This window comes from Lepisosteus oculatus, chromosome 6 (genome assembly GCF_040954835.1).
Source record: "Lepisosteus oculatus isolate fLepOcu1 chromosome 6, fLepOcu1.hap2, whole genome shotgun sequence".
Lineage (NCBI taxonomy): Eukaryota > Metazoa > Chordata > Actinopteri > Semionotiformes > Lepisosteidae > Lepisosteus > Lepisosteus oculatus.
Window position 1 is genome coordinate 36,169,412 of NC_090701.1, and position 26,181 is coordinate 36,195,592.

Here is a 26,181-nt window from a genome sequence, read left to right on the forward strand (position 1 = left end):
ACGGGCAGCAGTATCGCGAGGTTAATTCAACAAAGGGACCACAATGGAGAGCTTAAAGGTTTTGCTTCACAGACAGTTTCTCTTACAGTTGGCACTGCTGATTCTGGGGTTTGGATTTAGTGCAGACAACCTGACAAAAGATTTGCTTGGAAGGGATTTCACATGCTGGTTTTGCACATGTGAGTCTTTTTTCTTTCTCCTGTGCTCTTTTTAGTCTAGTGCCATATGCACATCATGACAGACGCAGTGGGCAAAAACAGGCAATGCTGGCATCTTAGTGTTAGAATTTGCAGCTTTAAAGGCCCTTACAGAAAACATCTGCTGTGCTGAACTAATTTTCACTACTACCTGCTGTCGAAATACAGTACTATCAGTCTCTGCCCTGTTCTCTTCTGTTTGCGTTAAAGACAAGCTTTTCTTTGTTCTTCAAGCCCAGCAGCTACAGGATGTGATGTTTAGGGACTGACCTCTAGGTTCCTTCACAGAGACGACTGCTTTTCATGGTAATATCTTGTGTTCAGCTGGAACATTTCTTAGGATACTTGAAGCATTTTGAACTATTCAGAATATTTTAATAGCTTTGTTCTGAGAAAATTATGTACAGTACACTGATTAACTTCTCTGGCCTAATTTGGCTCAACTTTCCTATGGAAACATTTTGGGGAGTTTTACAAAGGTTAGTTTCATTGTGTCATAAAGATTGATAGAATAATCCTCCAGCTTCAAACAACATTATCAGGGAATTTTATTCCATTACTTGGTTATCATCTGTATTACTTTATGTGTTGTGAGTTGTATCTCAGAACATTGCTACAGCAACCAAAAAAATGAAAGTGTATTTTCACAAGATACTTACAGTACCTACACTACGTTGCTGTTGAAATATAAAAATTTAAAACACTACAAAAGTAGATATGATTGGTAAATACAATTTGTGTGCAATGGTGAAAAAAGCAGCATAAGGAGTATTTAAATCATTTGAAAATATGAATGATGATTATTGATAATATTATTACTTATTCATCCATCTATTTTCTAACCATTTAATCCAATATATTTATATTTAATATAATTATAATTTTAAATAGAGGCTTCTCTGTCCATCAAGAGGCACAGAGCATGGAGCTTGGAGGATTTAACATGGCACTTATGGTGTTGCACAAGTTAGTCTTACCTTGATCTTTGTGGTTTAACCTTGTTGATTGAGCAATGGTAGGCCTCTTTTTGAAGCTGCTATGAGCTACATTCCTGGGAGAAACAGTAGTGTATTACTTTCAGTGACTGTTCTTCTCCTTTGTAAATATTTTATTCTTTCCCAAAAGCACTGTCACAAAACAGGTACGTTTTGCACTATTTTTTGTACCAGAAAGTTCGGTCATATTTAGTCACATACAGGATTTTTTTATTTTTTCCGGTTTTTAGTTTCAGACAGTTGTATCAAATAGTATAGTTTAGCAGTATTTCCAAGGATAGGAAAACATTATGGACAGCTAAAATACTTATACTGTTGTCCAGCACTTTGTAAACAAAGTCACAAAAGGACAAAAACACAGACACACAGAAATATAGATTCTCTATTGGTCTGTCCTTCTCTGCTCCCTACAGTATGTATAACCTTTTTTGCTTTAACTTAACACTATGGTGTTAAGTATGAAGTCCACTTTTTTGCTCAACTGCTGCTTCTCTGTCAAGACCTTGTGTAAAGATGTCAATTTGTTGTGAAACACGAACTAAAGCATGGTTCAGCAGCCATCACATCTGTGGTAGATAAGTCACAACGTCAGATTATTTTGTCTAAATCTTTTGAGGTGTATTTGTTGTGCATTCTCAGTTTCTCCATTTCTAGTGTTGGCTCACCAGTATGCAGCTGCTTTCTAAGTGTGGAGAACATGAATACAGAACAGATACACAAAGCTTAGCTCCAGTATGTCTGGTATGCACAAACCAAGATATGTGACACTAGGCATTGGGGTTCTGTGTCTGTTTTCCTTGGTGCTGTACCATCTGCCTAGTTTGCCATTGTTGCACTCATATTACACCCTGCTGTGCCCACTGCCGAACTCCCTCCATAGAAGAGCAGTCTCTGAGCTCTGGCACAGGTCCCCCTAGTTTCCTGTTGATACCCTGTGTTTTTGCAACAGACTATTCAACTTCTGAATGCTTATACAAGCTTATATGGTAAATACTTCTAAAAGTAGCTCCTAAATTAGGAACTTGTGTGTTATACAAAAAACATTACATATTTACAATATACAGTGAGTTTTAACAATACCGTTTAGATTGAATAATGAGCTTGGGCACTAGACAGGATAAACCCCATAAGTAATGCCAGTCCACCAACTTCTCCCTTTGGGTTAATGGTTGCCTCATAGATGACTTGTTTTACAGCCCATGGAGGACTTGTGTCCTCTTCCTGGCAGGATGGCCACTATACCAATAGCTTTAAAAGTCTTGATAGATTCAACTTTTTGTGGATTATTTTATAGCCATCACCCAGATTGTGGAGGTCTATGACTACTTGCCTACAACCTTTTAAAATCTCTCTGACCTGAGCCATGGTGATGCATGTTATTGCTGATTGGCTTTCATGGATTACCTCCTTTGGAACCTTCGGGTCTTGGGAAATCTTCAGTTCCCTTTTGTGTTGTTTCAGAGGCTTTAATTGGACTTGGAATGTTACAGCAGATTTGTTTTTATTGAATTTTGTTTAAAGTACTACTTAGATGGGTGAATAGATATGACTCTCTTGTTTAATTATAATAATAATAATAATAATAATAATAATAATAATAATAATAATAATAATTGCTTACACTTATATAGCGCTTTTCTGGACACTCCACTCAAAGCGCTTTACAGGTAACGGGGACTCCCCTCCACCACCACCAATGTGCAGCATCCACCTGGATCCAGCAACGGCAGCCATAGTGCGCCAGAACGCTCACCACACATCAACTATTAGTGGGGAGGAGAGCAGAGTAAAGTAGCCAATTCATAGAGGGGGATTATTTGGAGGCCATGATTGATAAAGGCCGATGGGAAATTTGGCCAGGACGCCGGGATACACCCCTGCTCTTTTCGAGAAACACCCTGGGATTTTTAATGACCACAGAGAGTCAGGACCTCGGTTTTACGTCTCATCCGAAGGACGGCGCCTGTTTACAGTATAGTGTCCCTGTCACTACACTGGGGTGTTGTTTACTGGAATTCAATTCATTATTAATGACAGACTGATTGCTCTGTAGTAATGCTATAATACAGTGCAAATGTTTTTTAGAATTGTTTTAAGTGAGGCACATTTTCCACTTTGAAACTAATTCCGCTTTTTGATATTTCTGTTCCTATTTCATTGGGTATATGAAGAAAGCTGTAGGTCACTGTATGAGGAGGCACGGAGAACTGCACATCAGGCAGGAGAAACTTTTAAACAACGGTATTTCTAGGTTTCTAAGAATCCAGTTTATCTTAGCACAAAATATCACTAATTAGCATTAGGATATCATTCAGATCCATTTAGTTGCTCAACAGTAATCATATCCTCAGTCTTTCTTGTCCCTTTCAAAGTACTGTATCACACATAGTGCCATCTTAATTCTTTTTTTCTAATACACCGTGTTAGTTAATAAAGATTTTTAAATGTTATGACAAACCATTATCTAATGAATAAGATAACAAACATAAACTGGATTCAACAAATAAGATGAGAGCTGTATCATACCAAATATTCCTTTGACTAAAACACAACACAGCTGCAAGCTGAACACCATCTGTGGAACCACCATGATGTGAAAGGCAGCCTATTCACTTTTAAGGCATAATTGTAATTCAAATAGATTCTCTAACGTATTTTAAACAACAATCAATGTCCGGATAGAGAACAAGGCAAAACAATTTAATCACTTCATAAAAAAACATGAGAAATGAATAATCTGTTGCTGAATTATTTAGGACTTTATCTCTCAATCAATTAACAGAAGAAGTGCAAAATCACTAACCTTTTATGACTAGTGCAGAATATTCTAAATTTTCAATGTCTAAATCAACAAAAGTACTTCTCACACAGAATTTAAAGATATTGTGACAGTGCAGCTCATTTAAAAATAATGCATTTTTCATTATTTGTAATTCCCAAATGATTTTTCTTTGCTCTTCTAAGAAGGCTGGCAAATAGTAATCTGAGTAAATTAGAAACACACTTCAAGCCCCACAGACTTTGGGCTCCGAAACACAACAGCACAGTTTGCTTCATTTATTTCCAAATCAGGGCACACATTAAGGTGAAAACTAAATTATGTTACATTGAATGATTCATATTCTCATTATTTGTTTATAAAGCCAGAGAAGCCCATAATAACATATACTTACCCCAGTGAGGCAATTGCAAGGATCAAAGAATATGCTAATATTGCATATGAGGAGAAAAAGACAAAAACATTTTGGTTAAGAAAAGGACATTTTCAAGTGAAAACTGTTACTCTAAAATTCCAGATGGGGACTAAAATTTAGAGTGCCTCACTGTGTCCCTGGACTATGGATTTTTTTTTATCCAAAAAGGAAATATTTATCTCTGCCATGCTTATATAAACCCCAAGGCTTAATACTGCATGTGAGAAAGTCTAACCACCTGGAACCTCTTCCACAGAGCACTGTCAGTCAAACCCACATGTCCCCTTCACACAACTCTGGCTTTCTGGGAAACACGTCATCGCACTGCCTGTTAAGACAATTTAACATTTGGCAGACATCAAGTAATCACATCACGCTAGGGTTCAAAACCAACCACCTGAATAATGTCTGAATTGTGAAGAGAAAAGCGTTTTTTTTTTCTTGTAAAAAATCTTTAGAAAGGTACATGTGAATGTCAGCAAATCACCTTATGATCTTACAGGGCTTATCTGCATTTTGCCTTAAGTTTGAGGTTGGCTATATAACTGTTTTAGTCAAGAAAAGTAAAATTATTATTTCTATTTTGTTAGATAAAAATACAATATTTTTAAAATACAATAAATATAATGCAACTACAAAAAATGATAAAATATGAAGATATATGTTCCTTTGTAGAAACCGGTGATAAAACTTTACTTTTCTTTAGTATTTAAGGTGTGGATTTAGAGACCTCCAGTTCTGTCTATTTTTAGGAAAAAAGATTCTTGGGGTTTTGTCTTTAAATATCTATCCAATCTGCATTATACATCTAGTTTATTTTATTTGATAGTAATAGCCTTAATTTTATATCAGTTCGAGTAGGTGGCTGCATCAGCATGTGTAGGCTGCAAAGGAACAAGTAAAGGTTTATTCCATGCTGAAAAGAAAAGAGGTGTGCCTTCTCAGGTCTTCAGGTGTGACTCCACAGCCAAAACACTGTGTCTCTTTTCTTTTAAGCACAGAATAAACCTTCACTTGCTCCTTTATTTTATTTGGCAATTTTCACGATGCATCATCTGAAGACATTTTAGAATAAAAATAAACAAAAGAGACATGTAGGAGTGAGAGGAACTGCGTCAGTGAGTTGGCTGTAAAGGGGTGGTAACAGAGATTAATTCCATGCTGAAAAACAGAAAGAACACTTTCTTTTTTTTGCTGTTGAACCTTCTTCAGGTGTGAGGGAAAAAAGAAGAGTGAAGGTGCGGTGATGTACAGCTACTAAGTTTTCATCTCATACCCTTGAACACCTATCTTTAAAACCTTCTTGTACACAGTTCTCTTTACCATTCCCTTCCACCGTTCAAGTCACCTTTTGCTGTAAAAGAATTCCCTTTATCACCTGCAAGCTTCTATTTGGGATCATGGGACTAAACGTTTTGCTGCCTTGCAGTACTGGGGTTCTGAGTTTAATTCTAGACCAGGGATCTCTTTTTTTATTTTATTGGAGTATGTATGTTCTCCTTGCGTTTGCATGAGTTTCCTCCAACAGTCCAGAAACATACTGGTAGGTTAATTGGTGCCTGGAAGAACTGGCCCTGGTGTGAGAGAATGCTTATTTCTGTGTCTGCCCTGTGATTGACTGGTATACCATCCAGGGTGTACCCTGCCTTGCTCCCGTTGCTTGTGGGGATAGGCTACAGCTCTCCTCTGACCCTGTATTGGATAAAGTGATTTAGAAAATATACGTGGCATGAACAGTTCACTGATGGAGTCAGGAACCACTGTTCAATCCCTTAAAAAATGTGAGCAGCAGCATTTTAATTTTATTCTGAAATCCACATGAGGCCCGTATGAGGAAACTAAAACACAGGTGGTCTATGCTCATATATCTATTTTAGTAGAGTTTAAATCCAAGTACTAGAGTTATTAACAGGCTACTATTTGTTAAGAATTTGTGTGGTTAAAGCAATAAGTCATGAATTCCATCAAGCCTGGACAAAGTATGGATTAGCTTTTCTGTCTCAGATTGGGCAAGATGTGTATGGGCACACACAATGTTGCAAGGATTAATAAAAGATACCTTCGCAATAATGCAAACATAAGTTTCACATGCAAGATTTGGGTTAAAAATAAGAAAGACCTTTATTTAATATAGCACCTTTCACGGTACACCACCTCAAGGCACTTTACAATCCAATAAATGAAAGAGACAGGTATACACAAAAGCAGAATATTAAAAGCTACAGTGCAGAAGTACGTTTCGAGTTAGGATTTGAGAATGCTGATTGACTTGCGCAATCCGATACAGGCTGGCAAATCATTCCACAGTCTTGGAGCTACAGAATGGAAAACAGGGTCTCCCAGTGCTCAGAGCCTTGTACTGGGAATTGAAAGAGTGCAAATGGCATGTAGATGTGGGGCTTAACAGTTCAGTGATATCTGATTAATTTTATTGTGGAATTCTGGATATTTGCTCATGCAGTTTAGTTTTGATTAAATTCTGAGCAGCTGAGTTAAAAGCATGTTGCCACTTGTTAAGAGTATATCTGGATAAATCAGCAATCACTGCATTACAAAAATCAGAACTTGGAAAAGACAAAGCATGGATTAGCTCTTCTTTAAGATTGGCAAATATGTGGAGTTGATAAGGATAACCAATCATCAACCACGTCGGGCTTGTCACAGTCCAGATGTAAAAAAAAGTGGATGCAACATGGGTTAAAACTTTTTTTTGTACAAACGTTTTACATCATCTAAATGGAGTGATGAGGCTAATAGTGATTAATGTCAGTAGCTGATTAATGTCAAGCAAAGGTAAGATAATTGGACTAATCATAAATTGGATATTTAAACTACAACAAAGCAGTTGAGTAACACCAAAAACCTTCTATACTCTATTCAGTGAAATGGTACAGTATGTCAAAGGCAGGAATAAGGTTCAGCAGGGATGGTTAATGGATCAGAATAGATAAAAAAATAGAATCAGAAGATCATTATAAGCCCTAACAACAACAGTTTCTGTACTATGCGTTTATCTGAACCCAGATTGTAAAGGTTCATGCATCTTATTTGAACATAAGTGAGCTTATAACTGAACAGATACTATCCATTCTAGAATCTCTGACAAAAATGCAATGTTGGCCAGTAATTATTGAGGGGAACAGAGTCTGAATTCTGCTTTAATAACAGAGGTGTAATAACTTCAGATTTAATGGTTAAGAGAACAATTTCAGAGTTTAGTGATTTATTGATAATGTGACAGGGAGTTGCAAAATTTGAACACAGTAGAGCAGTGGAAATACTGTAGGACCTGTAGGATACTGTAGTTTTACTCTACAAAACAGTTTTAAAATTTGTCTTTTAAAAATGTTTCACATTTGATTTAACAAAGCTGAAAAATAAAGAAAGTACATAACTAAAACATCTTCCTGGAGACTGCATGTCTCACCATAATACATAATGTATAGCCTTGGATTGGTCTGACCCTTATTTACAACATCATAATTAATTATGCACACATTTGTGCAGGGTAACACCTGTCTTACCTTAGGCTACAATGTGAAAATTGTATTTTATTCATAACCCATCTGTCTATAGTGTCTTACCTGATTTATTCAAATTCCATTAACTCCAAGATATTTTATATTTTTCTATTAACTAATCTTCCAAATTATGAAAGATTCCATGTGTAAACTGTGTTCTGCTTGAAGATGCTGTACAGCAACACTTATAAAGCAAGTGAGCTGACATTAACATTAGTGTTTTAAAAGACTGAAAGCAAACACAAAGTAAAGTCCATCAGTTAGATAAATAGCTAGTTGTGTTCCTGTTAATTGACAGCGCTGTGCTTGAATTTTGATTCAAATGTAAGAGTTTGGGGGTGATTCATGGCCTAGTGCCAAATGTCTCAAAACCTTTATGAATATTACAAGGCTGTATCATATACTATTTGAAGTTGAGAAACTCCTTTTGGCCTTTTTTAGAGTTTGATTATTGTATCACTTTAATTGCAGGAGTCTCTAACATAACAAGCTGGACGTTCAGAATTTGTTTAAGTAGATTCCTCACTAGGTCACACACAAGTGATCACATCACTCCACTGGTTTCTTGCACTGCTTTTCTATCAGGTTTGAAATTGTTTTTAAAATCGTTCTGCTTACATTCATGGACCTACATGGCTTGTATTTCCAGTATCCAGCCAATATGTTTGCTCTTTGTTTACTCCCCTCCACTCATCTGATTAGGTTTACTGTGTGCTCCCTCAGTTCTGCTACACTCTATGAGTGACAGTGCCATTGGTTGTCATACCCACAATTCATATCCCAAGAGAAATCAAGGATTCAGGCACATTGGGAGTTTCTAAGTCTAGACATAGAACTTAACTTTTTTAGAAAAAAAAAACTTGGTAAAAGGTAATGGGGACTCCCCTCCACCATGATGCAACGGCAGCCATAGTCCACCAGTATGCTCACCACACATCAGCTATCAGTGGGGAGAAGAGAGTGATTAAGCCAATTTATAGATGGGGATTTTAAGGAAGCCAAGATTGGTCAAGGCCAATGGGAAATTCGACCAGGAGTACTCTTTTTGAGAAACACCCTGGGATTTTTAATGACCACAGAGTCAGGACTTCAGTTTTATGTCTCATCCAAAGGACGGCGCCTTTATACAGTGTAGTGTCACCGTCACTATACTGGGGCATTAGGACCTACATAGACCGCTGGGTGAGCACCCCCTGCTGGGCCTACTAACAGCTTCCAGCAGCAACCTTAGTTTTTCCCAGGAGGTCTCCCGTCCAGGTATTGACCAGGCTCACACCTGCTTAGCTTCAATGAGTTACGAGTTGTACCCCTTTTCTCTCCTACCTTTGCATATGGTATTAAGGTCAGGACAAAAGAACAGACTGAAGGAAGATGCCTGTAAGACGAAATGCTGCAATAAAAACACACAATCTGGCAGATTGATCAAACAATAGCATGACTCAAATCCCATGTGATATTTAAGAAATTTGGTAGGAGTGCATCTTGAATTCCAGAAGACAAATACATTGAGTAAAGTCAAGACCCTGTAATCATGTTTTGCTGTATAACAAATAAAAAAACAAATCATTTACTATATATACCAGATATTATTTTACCATATATCTTCTTGTCCCTGTTTGAACATTATATTGTCATATTAGGTTACATGCATAAATTGATTAGTCTGAGACAGGTATTATTATTATTATTATTCACCTAATGGACATGGCTTAAGAAATTTTCACAATCTGTCTGGTATTATAAGGATCTTTCCCTTATCTGCATACTTGTAGAGGAAATATTAATGTCAACACTGTGTATGATGAGCAGTTGTGAATAAATACTGCACCTGGATAATTGGCGTCTTCACATTTTTTTTTAATTTCATTCTTAATGGAGCATATTATATTTTAATGGGAGTCTTTTTTCTACTAGAGAACAAGTTAACTGATACATGCATTTTATTTAAGTTTTGTAACTAAATCTGATATTAGTGTGATGCCCCTGCATTAGAACGGTCAATTGTCTCTAATCAGATTAAGGTTCAACCCCACCACCACCTTCACTGGAATATGTTTTGAAGATTTTTGTACGGAGTCTACATTTTAATGCTTTATTTCATCAGTTAGGTCAATCAAGTTTAAATTTTTATTGAAAATATGGAAATAATCTATTTATAAAGAACTCACTGTTGCATTCTGGGTGATATACTTTACACTAGGACACAATCCCAACTTGGATTTGAACCCACAACCCTCCCGTCATGCTTCCAGAGCGCTAATGACTTTTCCAGACAACAGTGATGAACTGCAGTCTTCCAGTGGAAAGGAACCAGACCCAGATCAACTGTGTGAAAGGCAGCTAAGCTAATCAGTACCTGCAGCATGCACGCATGCCTCTGCTGTATCTGGAAGAGGCCCACAGTGGTCCTATGAAATGAAGGAAAGAAAACTGGCAAAGGCAAAAACCAATGTGAAGACGAGAAGTAAAACCCCAAAAAAGCACCCTCTTACATTTTCAACCTAAAACACCTTTATATATGATGTGAATGATCAAATTACACCTTCAACTGTATGCTATAAAACACACCATTTCCTAAAAGAAAAACTGTGATATAGATATTGTATACTCTAAAGTATGTAGTTATGCTTACGTTTTTAACCAATTCCAACTCCTAAGTTCTGGACACTGGAAATATTCAGCATTTAAAAATATCACTCTTCAAAAACTTTAAATAACATAAAAGAGTCTGTGAATCTGAACATCTGACAGTTCTCCATTCTAAATGCTTTTTAATCAACAACAATCATGGTGATCATCAAATGGAAATAAAGTTGTCAGCCTCATTCCAGTTCACAAGTGAAATGTAAATGACAAGCAAGAATGAGAAACTGGGGATAAAAGGATAAATGACACACACACCCAGGGCTAGTGACTTAAATAATAGTGTACCAATATGCTGCTTTAATGATTACAATCAAAAAGATTTTAAACATTTCAACTACACAAGAAATTAATGCTGGCAAATTTATTTGCCATAATAATCTTTAGGAAATACAATATACAAATTGGAAAAAGAAAGAAAAAAGGAAAGTAGAAAAAAAGGCTTAAAATCAGAAATCAGAAGTGAAGCTCTTGCACAGAGATGGGGCTAGAGTGAAGTGGGGAGTACCCAGTGCGTAGAGGAACAGAATTTTAGAAAGAGAATCTCAGGACTGTTTCTCTTTCCTGTTTTAGAAAAAAGGGAGAAAAAATGAAAAATAAGCCTAGTTTATCTGGAGGAAAACAGGCAGTTAGCCTCTTCAAGTAGAGGGATATCCCAGTGTCCAGTGCGTCGGTTCAGGTTCTACATGAGTGAGCAGGAAGTCCTCCCCTGTGGAGCCCCTCCATCGATCTTCTCTGCCTCCAGAATTATCCTCTTGAAAACCTCTACTGCAGTCTGACACACACCAAAGGAAAGAGAAATATACAAAATCACAGTCTTGCTCTATCAAAGCACTGCCAATGGATAACAGCTCATGACCCCCATCTGTGAGGGTACTTTAAGATTTTTTTAAAACTTTAAAAAGATAAAACAAACTTTGCTTCCCCCCCAACAGATTTTATGTCTCATTATATAAACCTAAAGCTGAGAAAGAACAAAAGCAGCAGTGAGGCCCACAGTAATAAGGTACATAGAACGATATGTTATCTTTCAGAAATTATTAATTATTATTATTTCAATAATAATAATAGTCTATAATAAGACACCTGTAAACATAACAAAATACAAAGCATGTCTCATTTATATATTTTTTTCAATTCATATCACTGAATTTTTAAACATGCCTTTACTTGATTTACAAGTGGAAAAAAGAAACGCTTTGCTTATAACTGATTAATTTTCTCCTCATCTGTGACGCTAATTTGCCGTCATCTCACTGATGCATACAGAGGAATGTATTTTACAGGTAGGAAAGTTTGCAAGGTATATGCTGAGGTATCAGTAGACTTTACAGACATGTAAACAATGGAGAATACTTTGAACATAGAAGGATTTTACTGGCATATTACTGTATGTCAGCAGCTGCTCTCTGACTGATTACGGGAAACACACAATTTATTGTTATTCATCTGTTATTTACTCAGGACCATTCTCTGCAGATTTACTTAAAAATACTGTTTAAATATGAAAATGGTTTAATTGTAGGTATACCTAAAAATGAACAAGTAAAAGGTTTATTCCATGCTGAAAAGAGAAGAAAGAAAACACAATGTTTCGGCCGTGGAGCCTTCTTCAGGTGTGCCTAAAAATGTGTAATGTATTTTTCACGTAATTACTGCTATCTGCTGGATTTCTCTCAGATAGAAATAATGTGCCCCCTAATGGACAAATGGAAAATTACAATTGTAACACTTGGAAGCCATAACCAAATTGAGTATGATAATAGAAGAATTGAGTAGTAAGAAAACTTTGTTTCATATAGGAAAAAGAATACTCTGTTTCCAAAAAATCCTATGGTTGCTAAACATTTGAGAGTATGGAACACACAGTATTTTTTGTGTAAGAAACAATACCTCAAATATATTAAATTAAATCATTATTGCTCAGTTAAGGGATTCCTAGCTCACTGAGTAACATCATGTTTATATGATTAAAAACACATAACTACAAGAATATGTACTTTTGTGTCTTGATTCAAATTGAATTATTCCATTGATCAATGTTTAGAACAATCTCCTTGTCATATCCACAAAGCCAGATAACATTGTGACAGAATCAGGGTGGTCTCACCTTACTGTGACAGGACACAGGGTCGTAGATTAAATGTTACAAATTCCTGCACACACCTGTTGTGACATTTTGCTTGGGAGACAGCTATCTATTTTAAACTGCATCAGTGTTATGAGCCTTGCATCTTCACAAGAGTTGGAAATAAACTCTGTGACCTTTAATTAGAAGCTACACCATGGCTCCTGGTAGACTGAGGTGCATGGTGTCCTCTAATGACAGTGGATATAATTACCTTTGTATCAGGCACAGGGCCAGCTGGATTCTCTGTTTTAACACTCTGCCTACTGCACTTCAAGCAAGGCCTTAATTAAACTACAGCTTGAACATGGAATAGGAGACGAGGCAAAATGCAGAATACAGGAATGCAGAATGACATCAACATGTAATTTTATTCCTTACCAAAGTATTTGAAACCGATTTAAGGTTATTATTTTTAAAATTGCTTTGCTGAAGGATAATCATATGAAAAAGAACATGACTGCATATTATGGAGTTATACTGTATAACTACAGTATACAAGTGTATACAGTATACAATACTGGGCCAAGGATATGATGAACCATCACTAAATAAAGTGCTGTGCCTAAAGGATATCAAGAATAGTTTGAACATGACCTGAAATGTATTGTTCTCTTTCTTCTGGCAAGATCATCTGAAGTCAAAGTGGGTGAGGGTTATAGTGGAGGACTGAAATGCCTTCTCTCCTGATTCAACAAGTTTTTAATTGGATTTATTTATGGGGACTGCTCTGGCATGGAAATGTGATGGAAATCATTTCCATGCCTCTCAAGCCAACCACACTTTGCCTGACGCTGTGAGAGTCTTTTGACTGGGGGGTTCCAAAACATTTGACTAGTGATTAAACAAACATTTATATATGCACTGACATAGTCAATGCGATGTGTTTCACCAGTAATGACATTCTAGCAAAAGCAATACTGAAATGTTAATAAACTTTGCAAAAGAAAATGTAATATAGGATAATGTGAACATTACTGGTTGCTCAATCAAATCTGTATATGTCAGAAGTGTTAAAGCATTAATAGCTCTAAGAAGCTGTTATAATGAAAAGTCCTGATGTTTCAAAACTTATCTCAATGAGGAGTGATGAACAACTGACAGTATAATTTAATTCTAAAGGTATTCAAATTTAATTTACTCTTTTTCCTACAGATAGATATTTAACTTAAAAGGTTATTTAATACAAGTTAACATGCAGTCTTAATAGAGGTGCTAGATAAAGCATAAAACCCAACTTTGACGTTCAGACTAATTTAACAGCATTAAGCAGTTTGATTTTAGATCCATGTATCACAGGAAAGGTCAAATTTATCTCCAGCAGGATAGTATAAAAATCCTTACACTGTGACATTTACAATACAGCCTTAGCTATGACTGCTGAAATAATCATTAAAGCTTTTATAATCTGTTCATAAAAATGTCTATAAAGCTTAAATAAGACTGCATAGCTAAAAAAGAAGAAGGGATCTAAAAGTAAGGAAAGGAATAAAATCTATTACAATCTCATCTACTCCATCCCACTGTAAAAAACAAATTCCAGAAATTCTTACAATAGTCCACACCATTACAGCAGCCTTGTATGTACTGTAGAACACCTGTAATCCTGTTTTCATGAAACAGGCAAAAGTCCATTCACTTCAAAGAGGTATGGAAGTTCATTACTTATTTTCAATGTATACAGTATTTTTTAAGGTATCTATAACATATATCAAAATTCCTTTTGTTAAAGTTCCAGGACTTCAGAGTGGCTCACCAGGAAAAGACCTGTCTTTCCACAAAGTCTGGCTCGCTCAGACTTGGATCTTGTGAATCTGGACTATGCTCCACAACTATCGCTGCATAAGATTCCCATACAGAAGGCTCAGAGTTGGCCAAGAGCTGCCGGATTGAGCTCAAAGCTAGCTCAGCTTGAGTCGGCAGTGTCATTAAGAGGTGCTTCAAGCCCTCCATCCCCTGCCTCTGCTTGGCTCTTTACGCTGCGTGCTTAGAGTGGGAAAGGAAGCAGATGGCTTAACAGTGCCGGTGGTGGATCCGTGCACGTTATTTTCATCACCTGTTCTGGTACATGGGCTTGAAACAGTAGAGTGAATTATGAAAACTCAATAAAGAAATAAAAAAGATCTGATCAAAAAGTGTTATCCATGTTAACTTAAAAGTTAACATTTTATTTTAGCAAAGACCTTTACTAACAATTTCGAAATGCACATGATCTGTAAAGATTAAATGGAAAGAAAATGACTACACACGGGTGAAAAGAATTAGAAGTCACAAAGGGCGATGTTTTAGAAGCTCCGAACTAATATTGATTTTTTTTCTCCAGTGGAAAACAAAAAAAATGTTATGACAGATAGCGCTCAAGCTTAAGTTTTGGCTATGAAGAAAGATATAAGATGTGAAAAGGGGGTTAACTGATTTCTTTCTGCACAAAGACTTCTTGCGACACAAGACATTCCATGCTTAGGCACCTTTGAGTTATGGCAGGGGTGGGAGTTAATTGATATGAAATTCCAAGTGCAAGATAAAGACCCCCTAACTAAGGAAAGATAAAACCAACCATTAAAAGTGTTCAAGGTCTTGGGAATGTCCAAACATAGGTGGCCCCCCATTACTATGGTAACAATTTGCGTCAGAAGCAGCTGAAATTTGCTATATGAACTGGAAGTTTTGTACCTATATTTCGAACAATACTTTGGTCTTATTGTTCCTTGCATGCAAGAAATTCAGTTGTTCAAACTTCATCTCAGGTTCTAGTACTGATTTGTCTGTAACTACAGCTATAATCCAAAATATCTTCTTTTTCTTAAACTGAAAATCATGTTAATAATTTATTGGATCTCAAACTGTTAATAAACATGGCAGGAATGTTACATAGTAGAAAATACTTGGACAAATTCATAACTTCTTACTCGCACAGAAGTGTATTTCTAAAAACCATCAATAAAACATCTTCCATTTTATTTATACCTACAGCATTTCTTATGTACATTCTTGTCTCAAAGTGAGCTCTCCTTTTGGGAAATGGGTTGGTAAGATCACAGTATCAATTACTAACTAAAAACTAAATTATCTAGATAACTCAAGTAGCCTCCTGTCATAAAAATATTCTGTTCCTATGTTGTTCCGAGGTCTTGGCAGGCTTCTGTTTCTCTGTTTCTCACAGGTAGTTATTGCACCAGATACTAGTAAAAGAAATCACTTCACCTGATTCTGAAGCAAGATAAGATAAATAACCACAACTATCAAAAGCACCTACAAACCTTGTAGAACAGAAACAAATGCTACATATACACAGTAAAGCTTAGAATGTCTACAAGTACACATAAATATTACAGTGGATATGAATCTTTTCAATTTAAAAGACTTTTGTTGTACACTTTTGATTATGTTTTGGAGCATTCATTGCACAGTTAAGATTTGGCATTCAGTAAAAAGATTCACAAAATTACACAAGACACGGGATGGGATGATGTGGAACGCCTATCTTCCTTCATTGCACACCATTTTTCTTTAAATTGTTAGTGACAACAGGATTCACAAAAGGTCTTTGCTTGTCCCACATGAAATTCGGGTTTCCAGGCTCCTCTTTTCTTAAGTATGTCTTCATTTTCAATATGTGCCCATGATATTCCATGAGGAGCAAGGTTGGCTTTACATCTAGTGCCCAATCTGTTAGATCTTGAGAAAACAAATGGCCTGGCCTCTTCTATGCCTCTTTAACTGTGTTAAACACAGTTAGTACCACAGCTACTTGAGTAGCTGTCATGTTGCGGGGCGGAGCAGTGGCACTGTGGCTAAGGATCTGCATCAGTGGCTGGAAGGTTGCCGGTTCAAATCTCACGGCTGGCAGAGGAATCCTACTCCGTTGGGCCCCTGAGCAAGGCCCTTAACCCCAACTGCTCCAGAAGCACCGTATAAATGGCGCAGACCCTGCACTCTGACCCCAAAATTTGGGGTTGCGAAAGTTGGGGTATGCGAAAAAGACAAATTCCTAATGCAAAAAATTGTATATGGCTAATAAAGTGATCTTATCTTATGTTGACCCATTGGGAACAGAGGTGATGTCAATAGAAGGGCTACTGATGGTTTGATAGACCTTCTGTGAATAGGAAATGTGGTTAATCATATCAAATTCCACGACAGGTATAATTCAACCAGATGCATGACCTTTGATTATGCTAAAATGTCACACCATAACCGTCCATTTATCTATTATTGGTTTAAATTCTAGCTAAAACTGGTCAATTGTATTCTATAAAGGGACATATAAAAACACTGTTGTTAAGATCTGCAGCCAAATGGTGCACTCTATTGTAGAGTACCATGTTTAACAAATCTGTTTCCATTTAAAATACCTTAGACTAACAAAGGGTATTTCGGGACTGTTTTTCAGTAAAATTAACAATGAAATAAGCAAAACAAGAATTTTATATTCTAATTAAACTAGAATGTCTTAGTTCTGCCTTTGTTTACTCAACATCCAAGGGAAAAAGAAAGCATGTGGTATACATTTTTGATTTTTTGATACCAAAGTAGGGCTCTTGAGAACCTGTCAACTGTTTAATCCCAGGTGAATTTTTAGTTGACAGGGAAGTGATAATAAATTATCTTCAAGACAGGAGAAAAGGCTAAATGAAAGTCTTGGCCATGCTCCTTTAACAGACAAGGTTACAGAAAAAAGAAAAAGAATAATTGCAGGTCATTAAATACCTGGTTTTCTTTAGCAGATGATTCCATAAAGGCTGCATTCCACGACTCTGCTAAAGCTTTCCCTTCTTCACAACTGATTACCCTACAGAAATAACAGAGATAGTGAACTTTAGAGAACAATTTCTAAATAATCTTTGTTCCTCATATAACAGAGTGCAAACCTTTTTGAGAAAAAATGCTCTATTAACATTTTTATAGCAGACAGTCCCCCTTCCTTGTATCTTCTTTGTGGTCATTATGCTATGCACTTGAAGAGGAACAGTAGTGAACTGGCTGCTGTCCTTACATTTATTATTTCCCCTGATTAACAACATTGGAGTGCCTGTAGGAAGTGTGAAACAGTGTGAATGGTTTCTGCAAGTTTGAACAATAAATCAACTGAAGTCTTGTGTTGCTTTCAAAATCATTTAGAGGTTAATCAAGTTACAGTATGTCACCATCACATGTGTAATACATTAATGGAGTTTTCTGCTATTATAAATAATTTAACAGGGATTATTTTTAAATCTCATATAAACACTTATTTTCGTAGAGAAATATTGAATGCAATATATTAGGTTACATTGAAATATTCAATGAAACTTTTCAGTTAACTAATTGTTTTCTATTCTAGTGAAAATGAGAAATTTGTCTTTTTAGCATAAGAATCATATATATTCCAAGTCTTTAATTAGTATTACTTTGGGTTAGCATGCTAATTGCATGTAACTTTTTTTCATCGCTTCTACAGTTCATTTTGGATCTAGGGTTGCATTTCAAAAGTGTATTGCCAGATTTACACAACTACTGTGTCACTTATTTCATTTTAAAAGTTCAAAGGAATTCAACCAAATAGTGCATAAACATCCTTTTCAAAATGTAGTACACATGCTAATTCAACTTCTGAACATTCTGAACCTTTATTCTGCCTCTAGCTAGGAAGACAAGTGACATGGAGATGCCATCATTACACAATGTGATCCTGTGATAAATAAAAACTGAATCAATAGTCTGCATCTCAGTGGATCATGTCACTGCATGTTAAGCAAAATTCCCTTTTCCCTTGTGGCTCAAAATGTTCAAAGACATCCAACTGGTCTTGCTGAAACGGGCATTTTGTGCCTCCATTTTGCTGGAGGTAAGCAATTGCAGAATCAAAGAGTTACTGCTATGAGCTACTCATTCTAAACTCAATCAATAAGCTGTGGGAGTGTGGTTCTTTTCTGCCTCCATTACAATTATTTGTCTGCCAAGTTTATTTTGATATGCATTTTCCGCTAATATATAGTCATTGTTATTTTGCTAATTAAATCTTTGACATCTTCTACACTTCACAATATATATTTGACTTTAAAAAACACTCATACATGACATTGCACACCGGTACATAAAATATTAAAAAATAAAAAGAAATCACAGAATATGCGAATATGCAACAGTATCGTGCCCTAGGCATCAACATATTTATTCATAGTTATTGGGAGAATTTATAAAAAGAAAAGGTAATGGAAAGTGAATAATCATCTACAGCTTTGGGTGATAATGTGCCCATGCACATTTAATGCAGTTACAGTACAACAGTAGAGGTTTAGACACTCAGTATGACTACTAAATAATGCAGTGTAATAAAAACAGCTTTGATTTAAATATCACATATACGATTCACACATCGAATGCTACAATTTTCTGAAGTCTTCGTACAATGAATATTATACTTTTAATACTTCATCCAATGCATATGTGAAAATCCACATCTATTTACTTTGCATAAATGCAAGACTGAAAGTGAGCTAAGTGACCCATTTCTGAATGTGACGCAATGTTTGCAAAAGTGTTTAAGCCTCAGGGAGATTCCACATATTGAAAGATGGAGCCAGAATTTCAGCTCAGTGTCACTATCCCCCCGGAATGGCAGTCTAGTCCCACAGACTTTAGACTTCAATGTAGACCAGACAATTTCTTTCCCAAGGCAGCCAAAATACTTTCAAACGTGTGGGAGACTGTACATACTTAGTTTCCCAGTATACAAAATAGTAAAATAAAATTGTTTCTCTTCATGTAAGGGGTTCAGGGAATTCTTCTCAAAGCTATAAATATTTTAAATAAAACAAAACCAAGGCTGCAGGGGAGTTCACATTCAGCCTTCCTCATTTTGTTTTTGCTTACTTTATAAATAGTAAAAAGTGAAGCAATTACTCATCTGTAGGAACCAAACACTATTGTGATTTATGCAAATATTTTTCTATTCTGATTTAGTTGATGGGCAATAAGTGCTTAGCTCATTATTGCTCCCTTTAACCTCATAATTGCTTCTAGTGGCTTCCACTTTTTGTGAAATAACAGTGTTAGTCTTTCCATTTAACAAAGGCTTTTGGCTCTCATGTCACTGTAGTTTGACAGTCCTGCCAGTATGTGTTTTGTGTTTTTTCAGCAATGTCCAGAATAATGAATAGTGAGATACAGATTTACAAGGAAATTCTGGACTAGAATCTAAAAATCTCTTTAAAAACAAAACCTGAGACTAAAAACAAAATAAGAGAAATTTTACAGCAAAATGTCAAGTAACAGCAGCATGGGTCAGAAGCTCTAAGCTGTCCTTCTCAAATTATACAAAACAAGGAGCAACAGGGGAATTTCTTACATACCTTATTTCAGCAATAATTCTGTATGTTATAAAAGATGCTGTAATATCTTGAAATGTATTTTTTAAACATATTTATTCAATTGTCACATTTGAAAATGCCTAGGACATTTGTTGGCTTAACTCAATAAGACAGGGATATAGGCTAAACGTATAAGCGATTTTTCCACATTGAAAGATACAGCATTTCTTCAAAGTAGTCAGTTTGTAATGAATTGTGGAAGAAGATGCAGTCAGTGTAACATTAGCAAACAGAAAACAATATTTTGTCTGTCTGTCCTTAATGAGATGAGAATTACCAGTGCATAATCCCCTTTTCTCAGCGACATAACGCATCTTCATTGGTTAAGGCAAAGTAGAAGAGTAGAGAGCCTTTCTGCATCTGCTAATTCTGTCTTTGTACAGAACATTGTTTAGATCCTTTAAGAAACATACTGACAACATAGTGCTTTCTGTTGCAGAAAACGCACTCTTATCAGTAATGCAGCTACCATTAGAACACACAGTACATACCGCTCCATGTGAAGATCTTTTTTATTTCCCACCAGCATGATGGGCACTCTGTGGAAAAAAAACAGGTAAAAAATTAAAAACGACTTTAAAATAGATGTAAACACCCTAATCTAGAAGGAAATGAGAGTGAAAAAGCAATACTTACTGAACCTTTCCCACCATATCCAATAACTTTTCATGGATAACTTTTACTACTTCAAAACTGTAAAATAAAAAAAAGAAAGAAAATGTTAATTAAACTGGTACTGACAGCCAATGCACACTCTTAAAAACAGAAAATAATTTAGGTCAAACATTGCATGAATGACAAATTCGTTGTCATTACTTTATCATTAAAGTAGTCACATAGGAGTTACCTTTTCATTCATTCTCAATGATGGATATTGTGCAACCTTTATGTAATTGCTTTACTAACCTATTGCATAATATATCAATTAATTAATTATCTGAGTGGATGTATATGTATTCTCTACAAAAAATAGAATTAAAAACAAGAATCACATATTAAAATGAAGTAATAAAGCTTAAGGCACTGTGAGATCCAAACCATCCTGCAGGTATTTCCTTGGTTCTAACAGTTCAGAACTATTATAATCATAAGAAAATATTTCTATCTTTTTGCCCTTTACACTTCTGCCTCTCATACCTGAAACCTTCCAAGTGTTTATGCTTTTATAACTGTTTATCCATCGTTATTAATCATTTAATTGATTAATTCTGTCCCATTTTTTACAGCTGGATACTTTACTGAATGAAACATTCTGAGTGAAGTACCTTGCTCAAGGGTTTTAAAGTAGACAACAGCCGTCTGATTATGAGTTCTGAACCCTAACAGCTCCTGCATACCACCGTGCGTTATTTAGTTTGTATTGCTTGCTTTAGGTTCCCTGCCTTGAAATGTGGAAGTTTAAATACAGACAAAATGTGCCTTTCAAGATCAGACCAAGAATCTCTTTTCAGTCTATATATCAGAGCAAAGGCAGCACAGCTGAAGTACCACCTCAAAGAGATAATAATAATATTTTCCTTACACTTATATAGTGCTTTTCTGGAGACTGCACTAAAAGTGCTTTACATGTAATGGGGACTCTCCTCCACCACCACCATCAATGTGTAGCTCGCACCCGGATGATGCGCCAGTAAACTCACCACACATCAGCTAACAGTGGGGAGAAGAAGACAGAAATGAAGCCAATTGATTGATGGGGGTTATTAGGAGGCCATAACTGATAAAAGTCAGTGGGGGAATTTGGCCAGGACACTAGCACTGCAGATGACTGCCATGTCATAAGAAAACCCCTCATGAGTAAGATGCAGTGGACTCTACCAAACCCATTGCCACCATTAAAACTTCTGTTATTTAAGGTTGCAGTTTTTGCTTTGCACCACTATCTAGTTGTAACATCTGTAAGAGGACCCGGGGAAGGGTCATCTCTAACAGGTATTTCCTCTATTCTCGGAATCTCTAGTTCTCCCGGAAGTATTGTAGGGGTCACCAGGGTCACAGCACTGCCAGAGTCCAACAAGGCCTCGATGGGTTCTCCCCCTATCTCAATTTTCGTAAGATGGGGATCCTCGCGGGTCGGGACCCGTGCTGTTAGGTAGTTGCATTGGGTTTCACCTCTGGGGTCTACTTGCATGGGTTTGGACAAGCCGGGGCAATAGCTGGCCAAATGCCCTTCTTCCTGACAATTAAAACATCGCCGGGTTTCTTTCCATGGCCGGGGCCTCGAGTCAGACCTCCCCCGAAGGGGTTTTTTAAATTGTATAAGTTCCGGGTAATCACTATACTTCATTGGCCGATACTTCATTCCGGTTTCCAGACTCTTGGGGCTTCTTCTCTCCTCTTTCTGAAAATCCCCCTTTTCCTCCCTAATCAGGGCCTCTGTGGCATGGTGTCTGTCCACCAAGTCCACGGCCTGATCAGTGTCTGGGGATCCCCTTCACTTACTTTCCTTTTCAGGTGAACAGGCAGACTCCTCACGAAATGATCCAACACCACCCTTTCTACCACCTCATAAGGTCCCTGCCAGGATGCCAAGAAGCAAATTCGAACGTTTTTGGGACTGGCCAGTTACTATCGACGTTTCATCCCAGGGTTTGCAGCCATGGCCGCCCCTCTACACGATCTGACGAAGATGAGCTGTCCAGAGAAAATAAAATGGACCGACTTGCAAGAGAGGGCTTTCCGAGACTTAAAAGCAACTGTCACTTCTCAACCCGTCTTACAGGTACCAGACTTCAGTAAGCCTTTCATGGTACAAACTGATGCTTCAGACACTGGGATTGGAGCCATACTGTCGCAAGAAATTGAAGGACTGGAGCATCCTATTCTGTATATCAGCCGTAAGTTGAATCCGTCCGAAAAACACTATTCCACGATAGAGAAAGAATGTCTAGCAATCAAATGGGCCCTAGACTATTTGAAGTATTATTTATTGGGAAGACAATTTACATTATACACAGATCATGCGCAATTAACATGGATGTTACAAAATATGGATAAAAACGATTGAATTACGCGTTGGGGTCTTAGTCTGCAAAGATTTCAATTTCAGACGGTATATAGACCCGGAAGGAAACAAGGAAATGTAGACGCCCTCTCCCGAATGCACTGTTTATTTTTTTCTAGATCGCCCGAGGTCGGGGCTGATCTCAGGGGGAGGGAATGTAAGAGGACCCGGGGAAGGGTCATCTCTAACAGGTATTTCCGAAATGAAACACTGAAAATACTAGAGATGGACCTTAGCAAGATGGCGGACAAAAAGAATCAGCTGACCAGTAGATGGAAAGGGTCTACCTTAAGAAACAATGAGACACAGCTGAGACGCATCAGGAACCGAAATATAAGTGCCCCGGAGGCAGTGAACAGGGCGGAAGCCGGTTAGGTGAATGCGTTTTGGAGGAAAAGAGTGGAAAGAGGTGCATGTTAAGGATCGAACTAAGGAATAACGGACTACTGCAAGGAGAAAAGGTTTATGGTTTTGGATTACGGACACTGGTTAAGGATACATCGCGGATTGGCTTTATTACGGACTTTTGGAACTCGGAACGGATCAGGACTAAGGGAACGGATTACGGACTGTATTAGGAAGACAGTTATTGGAAGAAATGCCACGGATCTGAGGAAAGAAAAGTGTGGTGTAAGTACTACCTTCGTTTACATAAACTCTCCCCCGGAGACACCACACATGGTTGCCAGTAAGGAATTGGTCACTCTCTCACTACTAAAAAGGAGTTATCTCAAGCAACTTAAAACACTGCATTCACTTTTAAAAAGGTATAGTTATTAACAGGAAAAAAAAAATGCACCAACAGCCATAAACATGCTTTATCAAGAAATTAGTAAATTATTAGTATCAGTTTTAAATCAAGATTAATGTTTGGATTAACGTTGTGAATCTTCCCCGAGAATTACAATATAGCTTCTAGTGCTCATTGAAAAGAAGTGAGATTCTATTATTGCTTCTTTTAAAGGTCAAAAGCTCCATCAGATCTGGGTCATTTATCATGTTTCAAGTAGATTCTGCAAATCCTGACACCTAGTGTCACTCTTTAGACAAAATCCTGCTTTCGGCTTTATCCTGGAGAATAAGAATTATATGAATTAGTGATTTTAGAGATGGCTCCTTCATCAATTCCTTATACCTAATAAAGCTTCCAGCACATTCTTTAAGTGATTAATATCCTAAAGCTGTGTTTGGATGTGAAGCTTCTGAAGTTCATATTAGAAATTCTACCTCTATGTAAAGGTTGCCCGGTGGATTGATCCCATGAGCAGGCCTTTAGCATTTGGGAATGTTTAAATGTATATGTAAAATACGTAAACCTCCTCCAAAACAAGAAAATGTGATTTGTCCTGTCTGTAAGTATAACCCCACGTAATTACAAATGCTAATGCATGCTTATAAATATTAAGCATTAAGTGTTCTCTCAAATACTTCTAAATAATATGTTTGTTGAAGATAGTGGGGGGGGGGGGGGGCTTTGTTGAGCCGATTCTGTCATTCATTCATTCTTTAATGCTGTATTTTCATGTAATGTTTAAACATTGTTTGAAAAAAAGGTACCAAAATCGCATATTTGTGTAAACACAATTAGCACTGCATGTGAAATATTTGAAAGAAATTCTATGACTAAAGATACAGCTTTAAGAGAACTTTTCAAGCAAAGCTAAAATTAAAGTTTCAATTGATGTAAAGGAAACAGATACTGGTTCATTGTGTTTCCTGAGCACGTCCTCCACCCCCATAACCCACACATTCTGTAGCCCACCTGCCATAATTTCCCAATGACAGAGAGCTATTCATCTAAATCACAATGGCTTTTAAGTGCTATAACTGCAGCTGTGCTTCCCAGGTTCAATGGTGTTTCTCAAAGTACACCAGGGAAACAGCACCACGGACAGCTCCTTCAGGTCACTGGTACATGCTGAAAGAGCTGTTGCAAAAACCTGTATGCTTCCCGCTGCTTCAAAAAAATGGTCTTTTTCGACACATTCAGTACCTCGAAAAAGTATTCAGACCCTTGCACAGTTTTCACATTTTGTTGCTTTACATCTTGAAGCCACAAACCTTTGTTTATTTTCATGAATCTTGAATCTTGAAATCCAAATATTGAAAGTTAAATGTTAAATGAATGTTCAGTTTTATGAAATCACCTGACATGAATTCAGTATTTTGTTGTGACAAGGAACCAATACTAATAAAAAAATGAACCAATGCACCAATGAGCATATGCACCAAATTAATTGGAAGTCTTTGCCTGAGTAACAAAATAGATTCATGCCTAGGAATATGCATAAATATAAAATAATTCATAACTGATGCTTGTATGATCATTTAACTCTGTTGTGCCCTACTCCCTACCGCAGAAAGTGAATTCTGCATTACAATGGAGATGATCTGTAGTGAATCAGGTGCCATTTCCATGTGGAGCCCAAAAGATAATTTGACTTTCCTTCTCTATTCACAGCAGCACACACAATACAACATACAACCAGAGGTCACACCATTTTACCCCATAACTTAGCTTTTTGCTCAACAGGAAAAGAAAGGGTCTTGGACACATTTGTTCAAGACTTCAGTAACTGCCTTCCAGTTCACTGACAACATAAAAGATGCCTGCTTAAATTAAGATTTCTGCTGTTAATTCTTCCCAATTCACTGCACCACTAAACAGATGGTGCCATTAACATGTGGAGTGTGCAGACCTTTAGTTTAAGGGAAGGCTTGTCATTCCTTGGCATGTGTATGAGAGTGTGGTATGTAAAGACCTTTTAATTGGCATGCGGAGCATTCTTGTTTCAGGAGATTTTATATTGAGTGAGTAAGTGGGCTCATTTATTGTCTCATTTATATTTCACACAAGTGAGTCAAATTAATATCAGTAGCAAAAAGAAAAGTTTCCGTGTGAAATCAAAATAGGTCTAACTAACTGTTAATGACATTCATAAAAGTAAAACTAAATATTAATTTTAGTAAGTAGTCAAATGCTTTTAACATGTTCAACATGAGTATACTAGTAAATTGCAAACAGTAACAAAAAGATACATTAGACATGAAACTTTCAACTTCAGGATTTGTAAAGAATGTTCTGGTACTACTTGAATACAAGACTTTAAATGTATGCTCATCACTTATAAAACGTGACTGACAACC

The 26,181-nt window shown here is 36.8% G+C and overlaps 1 protein-coding gene across 2 annotated transcripts in view; it reads right to left on the bottom strand.

Moving 5' to 3' along the window:
* Positions 1–10,815: 10,815 nt before the first annotated feature.
* rheb (Ras homolog, mTORC1 binding) overlaps positions 10,816–26,181 on the bottom strand; it is a 53,540-nt gene continuing 38,174 nt past the window's right edge. For both annotated transcript variants that reach the window (XM_006634200.3, XM_015354068.2), the window contains exons 5-8: positions 20,667–20,723; positions 20,522–20,569; positions 17,389–17,470; positions 10,816–11,325 (exon numbers count right to left, since the gene is read on the bottom strand). In XM_006634200.3, the coding sequence (XP_006634263.1) occupies positions 11,233–11,325; positions 17,389–17,470; positions 20,522–20,569; positions 20,667–20,723 (280 nt within the window). In that variant the 3' untranslated portion in view covers positions 10,816–11,232. The remainder of the gene's footprint in view (positions 11,326–17,388; positions 17,471–20,521; positions 20,570–20,666; positions 20,724–26,181) is intronic.